General features: G+C 39.9%; 1 protein-coding gene across 2 annotated transcripts; it reads left to right on the top strand.

The window, feature by feature from the left end:
* The first annotated feature begins 1,284 nt into the window (after positions 1-1,284).
* Positions 1,285-16,591, top strand: LOC105493865 (equatorin). 2 transcript variants are annotated; one of them, XM_011761818.3, is made up of 8 exons: positions 1,285-1,432; positions 4,664-4,789; positions 6,664-6,750; positions 8,582-8,668; positions 10,027-10,071; positions 11,340-11,399; positions 14,701-14,854; positions 16,086-16,591. In XM_011761818.3, exons 2-8 carry the CDS (start codon positions 4,678-4,680, stop codon positions 16,306-16,308), a joined length of 768 nt encoding a protein of 255 aa, XP_011760120.1. In that variant the 5' UTR covers positions 1,285-1,432; positions 4,664-4,677; the 3' UTR covers positions 16,309-16,591. The 2 variants fall into 2 exon arrangements, with proteins under 2 accessions (XP_011760120.1, XP_011760119.1); XM_011761817.3 differs by lacking the exon at positions 1,285-1,432 and adding an exon at positions 4,249-4,420 and having other exon boundaries at positions 16,086-16,581.
* Positions 16,592-20,827: the final 4,236 nt, after the last annotated feature.

Below are 20,827 nucleotides of genomic sequence, written 5' to 3'. Positions count from 1 at the left end.
GGCTGACAGAAGAAGAAAAAGCCTTTTATTTAGAAAAAGTATAAAATAAATTGCACCCCCTTTTTTTTTTTTTTGTCTCTACCTTTCATAGAAAGATTGTCCTGAAAGGCAGACTCCCTCTTTTAATGAGATTCTGGAAAGACAAAATAGCTGATTAGCCCCAGCATTTGAGAAGAAAGATTTGTCCAAATTATTTTTAGAAAATTAGCACCAAAGCCAAACAGTCTCCATTTCTGCATTTTCATGATCTCTGCATTTATTTTCATGGCCTCTCCTTTACCTCCTGCCCATTACTCTACAAATCTCCAGGCTCCTTCTCTCACCTTCTAGTTTTCACAAACTGAAACCAGACTGCTCTTTCTAAATCCAAGACCTGGTGATGACACTTTTCCTTGCCCGTGCTTCCTCGGAATCCTTCAATGGCAGCCCATCCCCACCTGAATAACCTAAACTCCTCCCTCCAGAGAGACCCAAGTCAGGCTTTCCATAGGTTATGGAAAATGACCAACAGGGCCAGGCATGGTGATTCACTCCTGTTACCCCAGCACTTCGGGAGGCTGAGGCAGGCGGATCACCTCAGGTTAGGAATTCGAGTTCAGCTGGCTAACGTGGTGAAACACCATTGTAAAAATAAAAAAATTAGCTGTGCATGGTGGTGGGCATCTGTAATCCCAGCTACTGGGGAGGCTAAGGCAGGAAAATTGCTTGAACCGGGGAGGCAGAGGTTGCAATGAGCCAAGATCACGCCACTGCACTTTAGCTTGGGTGACAGAGTGAGTCTCTGTTTCAAAAAAAGAAAAGAAAAAAGAAAATGACCAACAGTCCTTCCTTTCATGGGCTTCTAGATTTTTTAATTCTGTGGGCTAGAAAGTTTAAAATTAACAAAGAGTGATTTATAGATGCAAATGTCTATTACCACCCTTATCCCATAGAAGAAAACATTTGAACATCTAAAAAGTAGAAAAAGTAAAACTAAAATAAAAGTCCTTTAGGTTCCCCTAAAGCTTCTGTGTCTTAGAGAGAACACTGGCTGACGCTATTTGGTTGTAATACAGTTGTTTGAAATAGGTATTTGCTGTTTAAGGAACAGGGAACTATTTTTGTTGTTTGTTGTTGTTGCTGTTGTTTTCTCCCTGGGGCATTCTGAGTGCCTGGAAGCACTTGATTTGCTTGTGTAGTCCAACCCTTAAATGCCTGGTCATTCTCGGTGTGATCCTGCATCCCAGCCCCTGTCGCCTGACCCGGCAATGAGTCAGCCAGCCCCGTAAGAGGGAGGGCAGGGAGAGACACACGCCCAGCCTGTGCCATTGCCGCTGCCCCCGAGGTGACTTGGTAACTCCTGCAGCTCCCCCAGTAGAGGAGAAATGACTCTCTTTTCTTCAGGCAATGAGACTTCTCCACACCTGCTTAGAATACAGATAAACCGGAACCAGTAAGTCTCTTCTTTGGCTCAGGATCCTTCCTTTTCTCTCCAATTGGGTGGTCTCAGGAGGAAGACAGGCAGCAATAGAGATTGTTTGTGTGCAAGCCACAGTCTGTGTTTCTGTCTAAATATCTCTAGAGGAACAATTAGCTGCTCCGTCCCTAGAACTACATAATGAGTTTTTTTGTTTTTTTGTTTTTTTGCTTTTTTTTTTTTTTTTTTTGAGACGGGGTCTCGCTCTGTTGCCCACGTTGGAGTGCAGTGGCGCCATCTCGGCTTACTGAAAGCTCCACCTTCTGGGCTCATGCCATTCTCCTGCCTCAGCCTCCCAAGTAGCTGGGACTACAGGTGCCCACCACTATGCCCAGCTAATTTTTTTTTTTTTTTGTATTTTTAGTAGAGACGAAGTTTCACTGTGTTAGCCAGGATGGTCTCGATCTCCTGACCTCGTGATCTGCCCGCCTTGGCCTCCCAAAGTGCTGGGATTACAGGTGTGAGCCACTGCGCCCGGCCATAATGAGTTCTTAATTAGAATAATACTCATCGAATCTGAGTTGGATATTAAAAAAAGTAAAGAGAGATGGGGGCTGCTGGATGGAGAGTGAGTGAAGAAGTCAGGGAATGTGAGATTTCTAAGGGATTGAAGAACAAGGATGTCAGGTGTATCCAGAGTAGAGAGCTGCCAGGATGGAAGGATGTGCCAGAAGGTGATTTGTTTGAATGTAAGTTTCCAAAGTGTTCTAGCTATTTATTGCTGCATAGCAAAGTATGCTGAAACTTGGTGACTTAAAGCAACACCCACTTTAACATATCTCATGCTTTTGTGGGTCATGAATTCAGGCAGGGCTCAGCAGGGCAATTCTTCTGAATGATGTAGCTAATCACTTACTGTATTTTGTGTACTACGTAAACTTACTACTCAGATTTAAGGAAAATAATACTCAAATTAATTTTTGAGGCACAGTTTTTCGGTTTATATTAATGGACTGTGACAACTAATTTATACCTTGTGGAATTTATTTCTATTTAATGAATTATCTTGAAGACTGGGATGACTCAATCAATTAACATTCTTAGCATTCTTTGAAAATATGTTTTAGGCCATTTTATAAAATTGTGTTATTTATGGATGCAGTGGCTCACGCCTGTGATCCCAGCACTTTGGGAGGCTGAGGCAGGCAGATCACCTGAGGTCAAGAGTTTGAGACTACCGTGGCCAACATGGTAAAACCCCATCTCTATTAAAAATACAATTAGCTGGGCATGTTGGTGGACGCCTGTAATCCTAGCTACTCGGGAAGCTGAGGCACAAGAATTGCTTCAACCCTGGAAGCGGAGGTTGCAGTGAGTTGACATTATACCTCTGCACCCCAGCCTGGGTGACAGAGTGAGACTTTGTCTCAAAAAAAAAAAATTGTCTCGTTTCTTAGTATGTGTATGTCTTCAACTTCATTCCCTATACTACTTATATGACCTACTCTGCCTCTTGAAAAAAATATGGGTATATGAAAACCTCACCACATCTAATTCTTTTAGACATGAGGAAAAATTATATATATAAATATATAAAGTAAACAAGTTCAACCCAATAAATGAGTCTTAAATAGTACTGGCTGTGAAACTTATTATTTATATAATATAGGTCTTAAAATCTAAAAATGATAGTTTTAGAGAACTTTTCTAAAGAATTATAGTTAAGATAATCCATTAACCAGAACTTGTAGACTTGTCGGGCATTTGGCATCAGAACTTGGTTTTTCCAACTAGTTGTTGTTTTTGTTTGTTTTGCTTTCTGTTTTGTTTTGTTTTGTTTTGTTGGAGACAGAGACTCACTTCTTCACCCAGGCTGGAGTGCAGTGGTGCAATCTCAGCTCGCTGCAACCTCTGCCTCCCATGTTCAAGTGCGTGGGCCACCATGCCTGGCTAACTTTTGTATTTTTAGTAGAGATGAGGTTTCACCATGTTGCCCAGGGTGGTCTTGAACTCCTGACCTCAAATGATCTGCCCACCTAAGGCTCCCAAAGTGCTGGGATTACAGGTGTGAGCCACTGCGTCCAGCCTCTGACTAGTTTTTAAAAGATATTTTTGTTGCATTTATCCAATAAAACACATCATATTGCAATGCTTTGAGAAACAGATCTGTTCTCATTTTATTATTAACAATATTAATGGTTGCAGGGAGCCAAAGGCCCGTGGGACATGACCAACTCAGAATTCCACTGCAGACTATATGATCAAACAGCAAACTGTTTTTTATGAATGCAGAATATGGGCAAACTCACGACTGCTCCTGCCCACAGAAGGTTTGCTGGAGGCAATTACTCTCTGGCCCGAGGTTATCTACTGCGACATCTAGAGAATGCAGTCTTACAAGCCTACTTTGGACCGAGCAGCTGACCCCTTCTTCCACCCTCCTTCTCACTATCTCTTTTGCCTAATAAATACAGAGGGCTGTGTAAAGCTCAGGGCCCTTGTCCACTAGAGGCAGGGTGCTTCCAAATATACTCTTTTGTCTTTGTCTTTTATTCCTGCATTTGCCCCACTGTGTTCAGTCCCCTAGGTCCGTGCGCGCGTTACAAGTGGCGCCCTGATTAGCCACAGAATCAAGTGCTCTACAAATGGTTCTTTAAAATCCAGAACTGAGTAATTAACATTCTTTTATGAAAACACATTTATTAACTTTCAAAGAAAATCTTGTAATGGTTTATTTTAAAAAAACTAAAAACCATTATAGTACCTGAGATAAAGCAGTCTTCAGACTGAGTCACAAAGCTGTTGGGAACCCCACCCCCACCGGCATTCTGATGCCCCTCTGACAGTGACGTCATAATGTCCTAGTTAGACACAGGACCTGCTGGGCCACAGAAAGGAGGCTCTGGAAAGACGCACTAGGTTACTGGATAAATCACTTCAATTTCCCAATGAATTTTATATTGTTTATTTTTATACCTGGAGTTTTTTCCTTGAAAGGTGGCACTTTGAAGCCTACTATTGAAGGTGAGAGAGTATTTAAAACTTTTATAAAAATAGTAGGTAAGAAGGATGACTCATAATTATGAAAAATTGTTACGTGACAATTTTCTACAGGATGATATAAACTTTATTGTTGGAGATATGGTATGCTTTAGATTTTAAATCTCTGCCTCTAATCCTTTGTGAAAAAAATGCAGTTAGAAAAAGAAAGCAGTAAAAGAAATCAACATATTTGTGATCTATGGTGTGTAATACTTTTTTTTTTAGCATTGCCTAATGTGATGCCTTTAAATGAAGATGTTAATAAACAGGAAGAAAAGCATGAAGATCATCCTCACAATTATGCTCCTGCTAATGAGAAAAATGGCAATTATTATAAAGATATAAAGCAATGTAAGTCTTTAAAGTGAATAGAAATGTATATGCAAAAGTTGATTATTCTGGTTTGACTTAAGTCGCCTTTTTAAAATTCCATCACTTCCCCCTGCATTTGTTAGGTATTTTTTTTCTACTTCTGTGACTTGCCTGTTCATACCCTTGCCCATTTTTCCATTACGTTGAATTTTCATTTCTTTTCAAGGGCTCTTTTTATGTAGAATATATTAATCCTTTTTATGGTAAAAATAATAAATATTTTCTGCCAGGATGTTGCTTATCTGTAAGCCTTATTTTATTTTATTGCATCTTACTCATTTTTTGAAACAGGGTCTTGCTCTGTCACCCAGGCTGGAGTGCAGTGGCACGACCATGGCTCTCTGCAGCCTTGACCTCCCAGAGTTCAAGCAGTCCTCCCGAGTAGCTGGGACTACAGGCACATGCCATCACACCAGACTAATTTTTGTATTTTTATGTAGAAACGGTGTTTCATCATATTGCCCAGGCTGATCTCAAACTCCTGGGTTCAAGCGATCCACCTGCCTCACCCTCCCAAAGTGCTAGGATTATAGGTGCGAGCCACTACACCTGGCCAAGCCTGTTTAAGTATCTTTAATTACTGAGAAGATTTCAAGTTTTATAATATCAATTCTGTTTATTCATTTCTTTATAATCTCTGCATTTTGCATCTTGCCTTAACAGGTCTTATCCAGTCCAAAATATTGTTTTCTTGATTTTTAAAAGTAGTTTTATGTTTTTAACTTGAGCTTTAAATCCAATTATTTTTGTGTATGGCATAAAGCAGGGATAAAGCATTATATTTTTCAAGGATGATAGCCAAGTGTCTAACACCAATTCCCTACTAATGTGAAACATTTAATATAATCAAAACTCTAACAGGAAATTAGGCCAATTGTTATACTTGTTTTTTTTAACTGTCTGTTCCTAGAAAAATACCAGTGTTTCAACTTTTATACTTTCGTAACTCATGGCATGAGTGTTGGGTTGTGACTTCCTTTTATTTTTTCCATAGCTCTGTCTCAGGAATTGCTCAAAAATGATGAAATATTAGTGGCACCATTTTTATGTGTGTTGTCCATAATTTATCTGTTATCTTGTTAGAGAACATTTAGTCTATGTGCAGTTTTTCCCATGTACATTCTTCTCATATACACGCTTGGGTGAATTTCTCTGTTCTCACAAAGAGAGAAATGAATACATCTGTACATATTAAATACACGCACATACATTCGTGTGTGTATAGAATTTTGTGTCACCTTATGAAATTTTGGAGAAAGGAGACACATGTGCATGTTCAGTCTGTTGTCTTGATCCAATTCGCTTTGATCCTTTGGTTGGGGGAATATGTACATCAGTTTTGAATTGCATCCAACTCCACTGATGAGTCTTAAGAGCAGCATTCTTTATGTGTATGTGTAGATTTGAGTATATGTGAGGGAGCTTAATTGTTATCAAACAATACGCTTTTAAGCTGAAGTGTTCATTCCATAATCTAACAGAAGGTTCAAGGGCAGGTAAATGCTTCTTACTTGGTTTTTTGATAATGTCAATACTAACATTGATAACATTGCACATCTACAAATCTACTTCAGCACCTGTTATGGGCTTACATTTTTTTTTCGACGAATTTCGCCAATAATTGCTTCTTGGAAGGGGTCATTTGACATAAAGATACTAGTTTGACTTTTTTCAATTAGTTTTAGATTTGACCCTTGCCCCTCTTTCTTATTTTATAGATGAAAAAAAATGACTGTAATTTTTTTATTTTTTTATTAGTGCATATGTTTTAAGAAAAAAAACTCAGAGGAAGAAAAAGGTAAGGGAAAAAAGTGACTTAGCTAGTTGCTAAAGACTTTTGCTTTTGTTTTTAGATGTGTTAACAACACAAAATCCAAATGGCACTGAGTCTGAAATAACTGTGAGAGCCACAACTGACCTGAATTTTTCTCTAAAAAACTGTAAGTAGTGAAAGGCACCATTGCACATGTAAAAGCCATTAAAGAGATTTCAAAACAGCAATAGAGACTGCTGGGGAGAAAAAAAAGTCTTCATTCCTAAATAAGACTGACATTTTCCCTCTAAAGTTGATTCTATGACTAGGATCCAGCTTAGCTCTTGGCCATCCTCTCTGCTTTTCTCACACTTCCTCCCACACAAATACACTTGAGGCTCCACCTCCATTACACTGATCATTTCAGAATCCGGGGAGGTTCTTGCATTTCTAAACTTCATACATTTGGTTTATGTGGAAAGAAAAATTAAATAATAACTAAATTTTTGATTCTAGGAAAATTTACATCTTTCTTAAACCCACATTTTTACGCCTTTCTGGGTTTTATCTTCAGCTTTAAATGGGGAAGAGAGAATGTTTCTAGCTACGGCAGTGTCAATATTGAGAAATGTGAAACTCAGGAATGCCTAATTATTAACAAAGCTACTTGATAATAATGAAATATTTTGAGCAATTTCAAACCTTGGGATTTAAATGAGACAGTGACATTTCAAGGGTGTATATTAACTCAGTAAATCACTCATGGGAATCTTGCTTATGCACAACAAACAATATCTTGAGTTGTCTGGGACAAGACATGGAGACGCAGCTCTTAAGTGGACCAGGTACCTCAAATTCCCTTAGGATATGAGTTACTGAGTACAGACCGCAGGACCCAAGGAAGAGACTGCAAAACTCTCACTTTTATTTCCACAATTCTGGCTCCCAGAGGATTGTCAGGGAAAGTGGGATGGGAATAAGACATTCCTGCCATTTTAAATGGGGCTGTGACAGAAGGAGACCTGCTGGCATGGTGGGGATGTTCTAGGGGAGCAAGCTCTCAGGAAGATGGAGATCTGAGGATACCTTTGACTAAGGGTTGCTTGCTTAAGTATAGTCCCTAAAACTCTGAAGGCAAGGGGGGTAAACTGAGGCAATCTAGATGCTTTTCTCCAGAGGATAAGGGTTGCAAAGCAGAATTTAAGGATGACTTACTAGTTTTTCGAGTGCTGCTTGAATCACTATCAACTCCAGTAACTGATTCCCTCTCCCAACCTTCCTTGTCAGCAAGACACCTGTGATGGGTTTGTGGGCTGGCTCAGTGTGAATTTTTTCTGCCCCTCTGTAGAAGTCCTCCTATAATGGGTGCCCTGCACTCCGTATGGAACTTTATTGACTCCTGTATTAAACAGTTAACTGAAATGGCCATCGACTTGAAGAAAGGGTCCTCTAGTCACAGTTGTTACCAAACACTCCCTTAGTGACATACCTCCAGAGGGACCTATTACAGACTGAGATATATACTAAATTAGACCTGAAAACCCTTGATTTGTAGTCTGAAATCTTTATATCCAAATGTCTGTTTCCAATTTACAAGCATACTTAATATTCAGCCTCCCTTTTTTGCGTCGTTACACTGAACAGCAGCCATGCTGCTCTGGACAAAGAAGATCATTTCGCGGCCCGTGCAGGGAACCATCTGGAGCCAATTATCTTCTCCAAGAGATCTTCTTTACCTCTAAAGAAAGCCTGTGGCCACATGTTCCTTTTCCTCTCTTTCACAAATTATAGTCGTGTTAATCCCACCTCAGGCACCCCATGATCACAAAAACTTTATTCTTCAATACCTTCTTCTTTCTCCTTTAATTTATTTCAGGAAAATGTTAATGTCTTTCTCTTCCTTTTTCTTTGTTCTTCTCTCTCCTTTTCTTTGTTCCATTTTTAGCTTAAAAAATATCTAATCTCAGATGTTTAGTCAGTATTTTTACATGCCAATCATTCTTTTTCCCTTTTCCTAGATAAAATTGTCAATGCAACTACATATGAAAAATCCGCCAGTGAAGAAGAAACAACTACTAACGAACCCTCTCATAAAAATATTCCAAGTATTTAAATTACTACACTGTATTCATACCTGGAGCATATCATTATGTGACTTAAAAATTTAAGTTTCACTACTCTGAGCATTACATAAAGTCATAGGATGCTTAAAGAATTTACACTGCTACCTTTTAAAGTCACTAAAATCTTTTAAATGGTGAATGTCTAAGAGTCAGTCTTCAGGTATACCTGACAAGGGATGGGAAATGAGCGTTTGTAGAAATAGAATTTTATTTTAATAAAATTGTATCACATTTGTGTCTATATTAAATACGTATTCACAAATTAGCATATATTTATAAATATAAGTATATATCGAATGTATTTGAAATATAATTCATTTTGCTAATAATGAAAAATATTCTGCCTGCTTGAGGAATAAACTTATCTCTGGTTAGGATCAATTGTTAGTGTTTCCTAAGATTATTTGAGGTTGGGGGTTGGGAGTGGGAGGCTGCAAAATCAAAATGACCATTTTACTTCCCTCTCAAGAATACTGTTCCTTATAAAATATTTGTGGAGCCATAACAACCCAGGATGGCTCTCCTCTAAGGTCTTGAATGAGTGGTCTAATTGAAGAGAATGGATACTTTTGTGTCGTTACATGAAACCCTATTTTCTCCAGTTCATGCAATCCAAGTATGTTTCTAATGTAATTATTCTGAGTTTGCATTTTTAACACTACTGAAAAAAATCTTTTTTGATATGTTTAAAAATGAAAACCTGATCATCCTGGCATTCCCCTTCTTAAACGTCCCTAGGAACTTACTACTAAGTTTGGGGTCAAGTTTTAACTCCTTAACCAAGCATTCAATTCCAAAACAATCTGGCCACTGTGAAAATGTTCCACTCTCAACTCTGGTTACATTCCCCATCCACACCCTTCACTCCAGACTTACCTGAAGCTCCCAGAGCTTACTGAGCCTGCTTATGAGTGCGCGTTTGCTCACGGCTGGAATGAGCTCGCTCTCACCTTGTTTGCCTGGTGAACAATTGCTAGTTCTCTAAGCTTATATGGGAACATCATCTCCCTTTTGAAGGGTTTCTGGCCTTAACAAGTTGAATTAAACCCTGTGCATACCACCTGTGCATTTCTACTAAAGCCTTGATTATCCTGCTACATAAACAGCAATGATTCTTGTCTGCATCCAAAATTAAGGTGGGTTCCTTGACTGTAATGTCTGAGACTTGTTTACTTGTGTATAAGTTAGTGCCAACCCCAGGGTCTGACACACTGTAGGAGCTCAAAGTTTAACTGCTAAATGACTAACAAACAAATGACTGTTACTCAAACTAAATTATTTTGTTATCCTGTTGTGTTTTTTTGTTGTTGTTGTTGTTGTGTTCTGTTTTGCTTTAACAGGATCAACCCCAAACCTGCCTGCATTTTGGACAATGTTAGCTAAAGGTAAAGTCATACAGCTAGGTAGCTCGGGGAATGTTTTGGTTTTCTAAAATCTTACTTAGAGCTAAGATCAGTCTAAATACCTCTAATACTGAGTTGATAAGTCAACATTTTGTTGTCCCTCATAATAGCAAAATTCAAAACAAACCTAGAAAGGTGATAAAGTGTCACACATTTTCTGATTGCCCACTCTTTACAAAAGTTTTATTCTCTTACAAATGTTAGTTATTCAATTTATTTATGATTAAAATTTTTCAGTAAGATTCTTGCTCAATATTCATCTTTGTGTTTGGAGCAGTGCATGCAAAAGCACACAGAGATGCATGTATAAATGCAAAGTATATATCAAAATATATGCATGCATAAAAGTGTGTATCATAAATATATAAGCATGCATGTATAGCATGATGTACATAGTATTTCTATGCATGTGTGTATAAATGCATGTGCATATATGGATGTACCCATGTATAAAGGTAATGCATGTATCACACAGAAATATATGCATTGTATATGTGAAATATATACCATATTCAGTTGATCATTTTTCCATATTCTGTGTTTGCATTCTGTATCACCTACTCATTAATATTTCTTTGTCATCCCAAAATCAGTAGTTGCAAAACCTTCACAGTCATTTATGGACATTGGCAGAGCTTTGAAAATTTTTAATTGTCTGACACACACATTCCCAGCTGAAATAGAACAAGGCAATATTCTGCCTTCTTTATTCAGCTCTCGTTCTGTAAATAAGTGTCATTTTTGCACCCCACTTAGTGCCACATTTTTTGCATTTTTTGTGCTTTTTTGTTTATGATTTTGCTATTTAAAATGGCCCCCAAATGTAGTGTTAAATTGCTGGTTAGTGTTCCTAAGTGCAAGAAGGCTGTGATGTTCCTTATGGAGCTAATATGTGTTAGAGAAGCTTCGTTCAGGCAAGTGTTATAGTGCTGTTTTCTATGAGTTCAGTGTTAATGAATCAACAATATATATTAAGTGAAGTATCTTTAAACAGAAACACACATAAAACAAGGTTATTTATTGATCAGTTGATGAAAATGCTGTGACCAGACTTGCAGGAATCTAACCCTGTATTTACCCTGGGAGGAACAGTTCAGTATTTGCTAATACAGTGTTTATAGGACTTTATAGAACATAACTGCCATGAATAATGAGAGCACACTGTACATATTATACACACATACATACACCATCAATAATTTTAGTAAGTGAATGTTGTTTACCATAACACCAATTTATTGTTTTAACAGCTATAAATGGAACAACAGTGGTCATGGATGATAAAGATCAATTATTTCACCCAATTCCAGGTAAGAACAAAATATTTCAATTGACTGGGTGCAGTGGCTAATGCCTATAATCCCAGCACTTTGGGAGGCTGAGGCAGGTGGATCACTTGAGTCCAGGAGTTGGAGACCAGCCTGGGCAACATGACAAAAACCTTTTCTCTACAAAAAATGCAAAAATTAGCCGGACATGGTGGCATGCCATTGTACTCCAGCCTGGGTGACAGAGTGAGACCCTGTCTCAACAAACAAACCAAAGTACTTCAATTAATAGACACATAAATACTCTTACACATCTTAGTGTCTTTATGATGATACTGTTTTTGGTGTATGAAAGGCGGTATCATGGTGACTAACATCTCAGAGAGGACATTTACTGTTTAGGAGAGTTATAGTTCCTAAGCATTCTTTTTTAGTTATACTTTGCAGATGACCATTACCACCTTCCTGTTTTGTAACATTTATCCCTGAAACCAAATGGAGGAGGTGAGTGAATAATATGTAGAATGCAGTCTTTTTTAAAAACAGACTTTATTTTTAGAGCAGTTTTGGGTTTAAAGAAAAATTTGGCAGAAAGTACAGAATTTCCATATTCAACCCTCCTCAGTTTCCCCTACGTCTTGCATGATGTGGTACATTTGTTACAATTTATGAACCAATAGTGATTCATTATTAATTGAAGTCCATAGTTTACATTAGGATTCACTCTTTGTATTATACAGTTCTTTGGGTTTTGACAAATGCAAAATATCACGTGTCTACCATCCCAGTATCATACAAAAGTTTCACTGCCCTAAAATCTCCTCTGCCCCCATCAATTCATCCCTTTGTTCCTCTCTCCCCACGAACTCCTGACAACCACTGATCTTTTTACTATCTCTATAGTTTTGCCTTTTCTAGAATGTCATATAGTTGGAGTCATACAGTATGTAACCTTTACAGACTAGCTTCTTTCACTTTGCAATATGCATTTAAGATTCCTCTGTGTTTTCTTGTGGCTTGAGAGCTCATTTATTTTTATCACTGATATTCCATTGTATGAATGTACCCTACTTCATTCATCTACTGAAGGACATCTTGGTTGCTTCCAATTTTCGGCAATTATGAAAAAAGCTGCTGTAAACACTTGTGTGCGGGGTTTTGTGTGGACATATGTTTTCGACTCATTTTGGTAAACACCTATGAATATGATTTATGGATCATATAGTAAGACTATGTTCAGGTGCAGTGGCTTGCCTATAATCCTAGCACTTTGGAAGGGCAAGGTGGGAAGATGAGAGTGGTTATTTTTGTAAGAAACTACCAGACTATCTTCCAAAGTATTTTTGGAATTCTCACCAGCAATGAATGTGAGCCCCTGCTGCTGGATACGGTTTTCATTAATGGCTTAATTATATTAATAGAAGTAAAATAAACTCCTGATTTGAATGGAAAACTTCATGAAAAAAACACATTAATTTCCCCCAGAAAACCTCTCTCCTACAAATAATTGGTTGAAAAATAGGATGATGACATATCTAAGACCTGTCACCTCATTTGTGCGCTGGATTGATAGTTGTGGCCATTTGCCTTGTGGTACTTCAAGAAAATTGAGTGACTTGACTAGACGCTGTAATCCCAGCACTTTGGGAGGCTGAGGCAGGCGGATCACCTGAAGTCAGGCGTTCGAGACAAGCCTGACCAACATGGTGAAACCCCGTTTCTATTAAAAATACAAAAAAATTAGCCAGGCATGGTGGCGGTTGCCTGTAATTCCAGCTACTCAGGAGGCTGAGGCAAGAAAATAGCTTGAACCTGGGAGGCAGAGGTTGCAGTGAGCTAAGATTGCGCCACTGCACTCCAGCCTGGGCGACAGAGCAAGACTCCATCTCAGAAAAAGAAAAAAGAAAGAAAAAAAGAAAAGAAAATTGAGTGATTCTTCTTTGTTTAGAAAAGTTATAAACAGGAATGACAAATGCTGGCTCATTTTATAAATACTTTGCCATTTCTTCTATTTAATAGAGCTTGATTGATTTTATTGTTTATTGAGCACATACTACATGTTAGGTGTTGTGGGCACATTATTATGTTAGTCCTCACAGCAACTCCATGAAGTTGGTATTATCTTCATTTTACAGTTAAGAAAACTGAGGCTTAGAGAGAAAAGCTGCCCATGCTTGTAACTAGCTTTTCTGTAACTTCCAGAGATTATGAGTTCCAAACCCTTCTCTAGTTCTGACCATCACCTAGATAAAGAAGATATACTATGAGCACACATCTTTATTAAAAATCCTTTCAGGAGACAGAAAAGCAATTCAGGAGCACAGCCCATTTTAACATAATTTGTCTGATTATTCCTGAAATAATAGACCTCAAAGCATTAAAAGAGTGATTGACAACTGTATACATTTTCATGGTCTAAGGTCACACATTGACAATTGTAATTTTTAAAAATCAGAGAATATAGACATGGAAGCTTGTCATTGCTTATGACCTAAATATCGTTACCTAGAAAATAGTGAAAACCCTTGGAACTTTTGAGTTGGCAGATGCTGGGGGTTAGCTAGGGGAAAGGGGAGAAATAACGACATAGTGTCATCATTAAATGTTTATTAAGTGAGATATATATTCAGGCAAATATAAAATTTGGCAGTAAAGCTATCATTTCATTAATAGATTTAGTTAAAAAAAAAAGATTCTTGATATCTCTGGATCCAGACATAATATTATATTTAACTTATTTTAGAAAGTTAAATGAATTGATTCTATTTATTTTTGTAATGTGAAGTACAGTAGATTTAGTCTTTTCAGTAATAAAATGGCAAAACTATCTCTTAAGCCTCAGGGAAGAAGCATTCACTATACCCCACCCTTTTAGCTTAAAAGAAAAATCAGTGCATGATCCAACACTAGAGCATGTACCTTTACCTCCTGAAAGATTGGTCCCTTCGGTGTAAGTCAATCGTTTTGGAAAATAATCTCTTCAGACATGGTAGATTAAATCAGATAAAGTCTGCTATACATTTTGACATCTGGTAATCTGGGTTTGAAACCAGATTTTGCCACTTACTATGTGCTATGGGCAAATACAGAAACTTCCGTGATACTGTAAAACGGAGCTAAGGACAGCTCCTTCAGGATTGCTGTGAAGGTTAAAGAGGAAAGTTAAGAGTGTTTGGCGTTAGAGAGTAGCTTTCTCCTTCGCATTGCCTGTGGGATGGGAGGCCGGCCAGTTAGTACTCTGGATGGTGGAGGGCTTGCTTCTCTGTATTTGCTTTGCAATCTTTACTCCTTCAGGAAAACACACTGATCACCCTATTTTCCACTGTATTTTCTTTCTTTTCAGAGTCTGATGTGAATGCTACACAGGGAGAAAATCAGCCAGATCTAGAGGATCTGAAGATCAAACTAATGCTGGGAATCTCGTTGATGACCCTCCTCCTCTTTGTGGTCCTCCTGGCATTCTGTAGTGCTACACTGTACAAACTGAGGCATCTGACGTAAGTCTACAGACCTCTGCAGTCTTTACAACAAATGCATGACATCGCATTCTCTCCCTCCTCTCTTTAGTAGATTCTTAGAAATATGTGACCTCTGAATTTATCCACATGGCATTCAAATTGATTCCATTTACTATATTCAGATGGAGCATTGGGCTGTCTTTAAGGGAATATCCTACTTGAACTTTTTCCCAATAGTCATCCAGAGATAGAAATAACCTTAGTCAATTGGAAAGGATAAAGAGAATCTAGATATGCTCTTTTTTATATAGCCCTGGAACAAATATATTCTGTTCTAAATAGCACATCTGCTTAGCATCTAATGTTTTGTATTCAAGCAAGCCTTGAGACTTTCAAAAAACAGCCAGTCTCTATCACCTTTACACTGTGAGACCTGTCCATTGGCTCTTTCTTATCAAAATATTAAATTCAACTCAAGCCTGATTAAGGGAATTATTTAACATTTTTCAGGCAGTGTAACAGATTACCTTCAAAAATCCTAACAATTGCTTAATGTTCATAATGATCATTAATTCCATTCTTTTCATTGTGGTGTTTTTGATGAATGGTGTATTTCTCTGGCTCATTAAAACTGTGATCCTAGGTATTTATTCCCCTTCATTCAATTTCATTGTACATGTTTCTTATTAAACTTTCATTAAGGCAACTTTTACTATTTTAGTAAATTGGTTTATAAATTCTAGAGATTTGAAACATGCTTCAAAGTGTTAAATATAATCAAATTACAATGAAAGAAAAACTAGGCTGGCCGCAATGGCTCCCGCCTATAATCCCAGCACTTTGGGAGGCCGAGGCGGGCAGATCACGAGGTGAAGAGATCAAGACCATCCTGGCCAACATGGTGAAACCCCGTCTCTACTAAAAATACAAAAAGTAGCTGGGCATGGTGGCACGTGCCTGTAGTCCCCGCTACTCGGAAGGCTGAGGCAGGAGAATCATGTGAACCTGGGAGGCGGAGGTTGCAGTGAGCCAAGATTGCGCCACTGCACTCCAGCCTGCTGACAGCAAGACTGTGTCTCAAAAAAAAAAAAAAAAGAAAGAAAGAAAAGAAAAAGAAAAAGAGAAACTATATATCATTTATATAATGTTACTAAGTAACTAATACACTGGGCAAAATTCGTATATTTTAATTTCTGAATGCTTGTCTAAGCTAAGTTACAAATGTACACAATTAAAAACAATTATTGATATATGTTCTTTTCTTCCTCAGTTATAAAAGTTGTGAGAGTCAATACTCTGTCAACCCAGAGCTGGCCACGATGTCTTACTTTCATCCATCAGAAGGTGTATCAGATACATCCTTTTCCAAGAGTGGAGAGAGCAGCACATTATTGGGCACCACTTCTTCAGATATGAGAAGATCAGGCACAAGAATATCAGAATCTAAGATGATGACAGATATTTCCACAGGCTCAGATGATGAGATGCACTGAGTAAGAGGTGGAACCTGGTGAAGAAATCATACTGATGAATAAATAACTTTAATTCTTTTGTCATCAAGAGAACTTTCTTTATGTCTTCTGTTAATGTCATGAGTTTGAAGCTCTGCTGAGACATTGTGGTGTCTTAAAAGGAGGACAGACTCAATAAAAATTATCTCTCAGTTATAAAATTTAATGGAAAATGCACAAGAAAATAATTTAAGGTGTGAGAAACTCATCAAGTAAAAGCATTCCTGGAGAGTGACTTTGAAAGATATTTTCTCTAGGCTGGTTCATTTTAAAACAAGGACATTTAGATACTTACCTTCCCCAGGGGCATTTTGAGAACATCAGGGAACTTACCACTACCTGTGCACCCCCTCACCACCAGTGAAGCAAAAAGCACACACCTGTTCATGTTTTATTGACAAAACAGTTGTGCCATCAAGAGATGAAACTAAATTAGTGGTAGGAACTCCTAGCCTTCTTGAATTGTTTAAAAGTCATCAGGGGCTGCTCTCACATGGCAAAGAGTAAGAAAGAAAAGATATTTTTCCATTTCTTTTTTCTTTTCTTTTGAGACAGAGTCTCATTCTGTCTCCAGGTTGGAGTGCAGTGGCGCGATCTTGGCTCTCTGCAACCTCTGCCTCCTGGGCTCAAGCAATTCTCCTGCCTCAGCCTCCCGAGCAACTGGGATTACAGGCACATGTCACCACACCTGGCTACTTTTTGTATTTTCAGTAGAGATAGGGCTTCATCATGTTGGCCAGGATGGTCTCGATCTCTTGACCTCATGATCTGCCCGCCTTGGCCTCCTGAAGTGCTGGGATTACAGGAGTAAGCCACCGCGCCTGGCCATATTTTTCTATTTCTAAAGTATCCATAATTGTTTGAGACAACACGGTGTTCCAGAAGAAGAGAGATGAAGAGGGGAATTCCAGCAGGTAATTTCCTAGATGGGGACTCATGGACCCTAAGCCTTTACCACTGAAGTGCCCTTCTTTCTCTCTTCCCCCAGGCGTCCAGGATTACTGTGTTCCACTGAAAGAAAAGCAATGCCTTTCAAAGACTTATTCAAGTTTATTAGTGACTTTTGTGGCTATCCATACCAAAAGTATTTCAATTTACAAAGACAAAAAATAGGGATAATGTTTCCTTTTTATAAATTAGTTTCGGCTGGGCGCAGTGGCTCGTGCCTGTAATCCCAGCACTTTGGGAGGCCCAGGTGGGCGGATCACAAGGTCAGGAAGTTGAGACCAGCCTGGCTAACATGGTGAAACCCTGTCTCTACTAAAAATAGAAAAATTAGCCGAGTGTAGTGGCACATGCCTCTAATCCTAGCTACTCAGGAGGCTGAGGTAAAAGAATTGCTTGAACCCAGGAGGCGGAGGTTGCAGTGAGCTGAGATCGCGCCACTGTACTGCAGCCTGGGTGAGAGAGCCAAACTACATCTCAAAAAGGAAAAAAAAAAAAGACATTAGTTTGAAGTGGAGGGGTTTAGGGACATGCATCATGTCTTTTCGGGATATGTATGAATACGGGAGAAGAACTTAGGGCATGTTTCATCACCCTCTTCAATTCTTACCATACCAACAGCTTTCATTTACTTTGTTTCATTTTCATTTACAATGTTCTAAAGCGCCTACTTTATAATAGGCGCTTTAGAACACTGTATCACATTAAATCCTACTATCTTATGAAAAGTGAGTTTATTTTACAGATAAAAAAACAGAAGTTCGGGTAAGTCAGATAAATTGCCTAAGAGCACCTGCTGTGCTGTGCTTCCAGTCTGAGGTTCTCTCCATGATCCATGAGGGTGAATAGTCAGACTAGCAACAAAAGTCTTTAGGAGCAACACAGGTCCAGTACCCAAGACACATAAGGTTCCTTAACTCGGGTGTTCTTTTGGCTCTTGGGAAACTGTTTTCCTTTCCTTTAGCTTGGGTATCTATAATCCTTCTTCCCCGCGAGAATAAACACACATTTTACTCTCACCTGCCACTTCCCCTACTATCCATTGTCAGAGTCCTTCACTCCGAAGTTTCGCCCCAGACTCCAGCAGTCTCGCTCGCCATTGGTTGGGAAAGCTACGGAGCTCCGCCTTTGAGTAGTGATGGGCTATATAAGACGCCACCCTTGCGGGAACAGGCAGCAGGACAGGCGCTCACCTTTGCCTGATCTATACCAACAGTGCTCACAGTTTCTGAGCCAGTGGCGGTGGCCTGGAGCAGCAGCCCACGCTGCCCTCTGCCTGTTACTTTTGCCATTTTCTGTGCCCTTTTGACAGCTCCAAGGATCGGTGCCAGCATTTGTACTGCCAGTTCAGGCATCTGCAGAATGGTAGAAAAGTGAGGGAGGTGGTTGCGGTTGCCTGGAGGTGCTCCAGGTGGAAAGGAGTTGTGTTGAATCCACAGGTGAGAAAGGGACGCGAGAATAGTATCAGGTGGGCTTGGAGAGAGGTTGATAACCAACTATTCCCACGTTTTCTCTCCACCCCTCCTTAGGAGGTGCCAAGAATTTTCCTGATTGGAAAGAGCTGGAAGAGCCACTTTTCAATCATGTAAAAAGTAGTAGTAGTAGTGCTAATAGTAGTGGTACTTGTCTGTGGTACTAAAGTAAAGCATTGCAGAAAGTTAAGTATAGCATTACTCTGCCTACAATATATAAAATGACCAAAAGGGATATGTTAACTATTTTTAAATGGGCTACTCATCCCCAGACAGTTGGCATAGTTTGCCTTGTAAAGTGCAGTGAAGGTATTTTGAGGGGGCTGGAAGGGGAGTGGGCACATGAATGCCAGGAGGTACTGGTGTGTGTGGTCTCTTTTCCGCCCCCTCCTGCTCTAAAAGTGAGAAGAGGGTCTCACAACCAGTGCTGGTTGGGGAGAGGTTATCTGTTTTCTCACTGCTGACCCTCTATGCCATCCATAACTAATCCTTCATTTTCTGGACAGGTTTTCTGGACCTCTGACCTGCTTGCCCTGGAAGGCATCATCAAACCAGTCCCTTTTCAGTCTATCAGTTTCTCCCCCATTCTGAAACTCCTTATTTCCTTTCGCTGATGCTCCCTAATCATCCTCTTCCCCAAACCTCAAAGGGGACTTTCAATTCTGTTCCCCCATCCCCATAGGTGTATTTTGCTGCTTTGTTTTCCTCTCCCTTAACTACTCACAGTGACACAGGTGAACCCCCAAACGGGGGCTCAGTCAGGGAGGGTTCTTGGCCAGGTTCAAGAGCCAGCCAACAGTGAAAGCAAGCAAGTTTTTAAAGAGAAACATACAGCACAAGTGGCGGTTCCATAGGCAGCAGGATATCCCTGGCACAGCAGCACTTGTGGACTGCCGGCTAGCTATATTTATACCTACTTATAATTACAGGCTAAGTAAGGGGTAGTTTGTTCAAAAACTTTCTGGAAAAGGGGCAGGGAGTTTGTGGAACCATATAAAGTAACTTTCTGCCATTGCTATGGCATTTGTAAACTGTCATGGCACCGGTGGAAGTGTCTTATAGCATGCAAATGGAGAGCCCAGAGCAGGAGCTACAGCATGGGTTGCTGCTATATTTATACTCACTCTTAATTGCATGCTAATTAAGGGGTGGGTTATTTTAAATTTTCTAGAAAAGGGGCAGGGAGTTCCTGGAATCATACAAGCGAACTTCCAAGTGTTGCCATGGCATTTGTGAACTGCCAGGGCTCTGGTGGGAGTGTCTTTAATAATGATCAGTGAGAGCAAACAGGTTGCTTTCCTTGCCCTCTTTCGGTTTCTGGCAGCTTTCTCTGCTACATCCTGTTTTTGATCAGCAGGAGCCTTGCTGGTGCTGGAAAAACAAGTCCTGATCTCCTACCTCCCTGCTGCAATGGAACTGAAGATCAGCTCCTATGGACTGGCTATGGTGGGAAAGAAGCACCAGCACTCGCCTTAGAACTAGCAGCCAAGTCCTTCTAAAGTGCCCAGGAGTAAGTCTTCCCAGCATCACACACCCAGGATCAGCAGCCTTAAGTTCTAGCCCCTATTCCCTCTTTCTTCCTCCCTCCTGCCACAAGCGTGTCCTAAACATGCCGAACAGTGAGGGTGCTACAGAGGTCCTGATTGACGGTGTTTTCTGCAGGCCTTTTGGGTGGGCCCTCAGTTCCTGAAACCCTGGGTTGTAGAGGGAAGCCGTCCCAGAGATATTTGGAAAGGTGGTTGGCTTGGGCGGGCGTCAAGAGCATCTCCCATCCCTCAGGAGGAGTGGGCACCAGCTCCCCAGTAACCAAAAGAACTGCGGGGCCCGCGGGGCTCCACGGTGCCCGGGTAGGTGGACCTACGCGCTGCTCAGATGGGGGCGGGGCCAAAGTCACCAGCTCAGGAAGTGGTGGGCGAGGGGCTTGGGTGGGCGCATGAGCTCTTTGCGAAGACCAGTAAATGGCATTTCTTGGGAACGCAGGATCCTAGGAAGGCGCCTAGGCTGCCGTGCACAGATTTGCTGGTTGTTAAGAAACAGGTGCAAGGTATCCTCTCTCCATCACTCATTCCCAAGGTGGAATTACT

This window comes from Macaca nemestrina, chromosome 14 (assembly GCF_043159975.1).
Source record: "Macaca nemestrina isolate mMacNem1 chromosome 14, mMacNem.hap1, whole genome shotgun sequence".
Classification (NCBI taxonomy): domain Eukaryota; kingdom Metazoa; phylum Chordata; class Mammalia; order Primates; family Cercopithecidae; genus Macaca; species Macaca nemestrina.
This window is presented reverse-complemented; position numbering and strand designations above follow the sequence as displayed.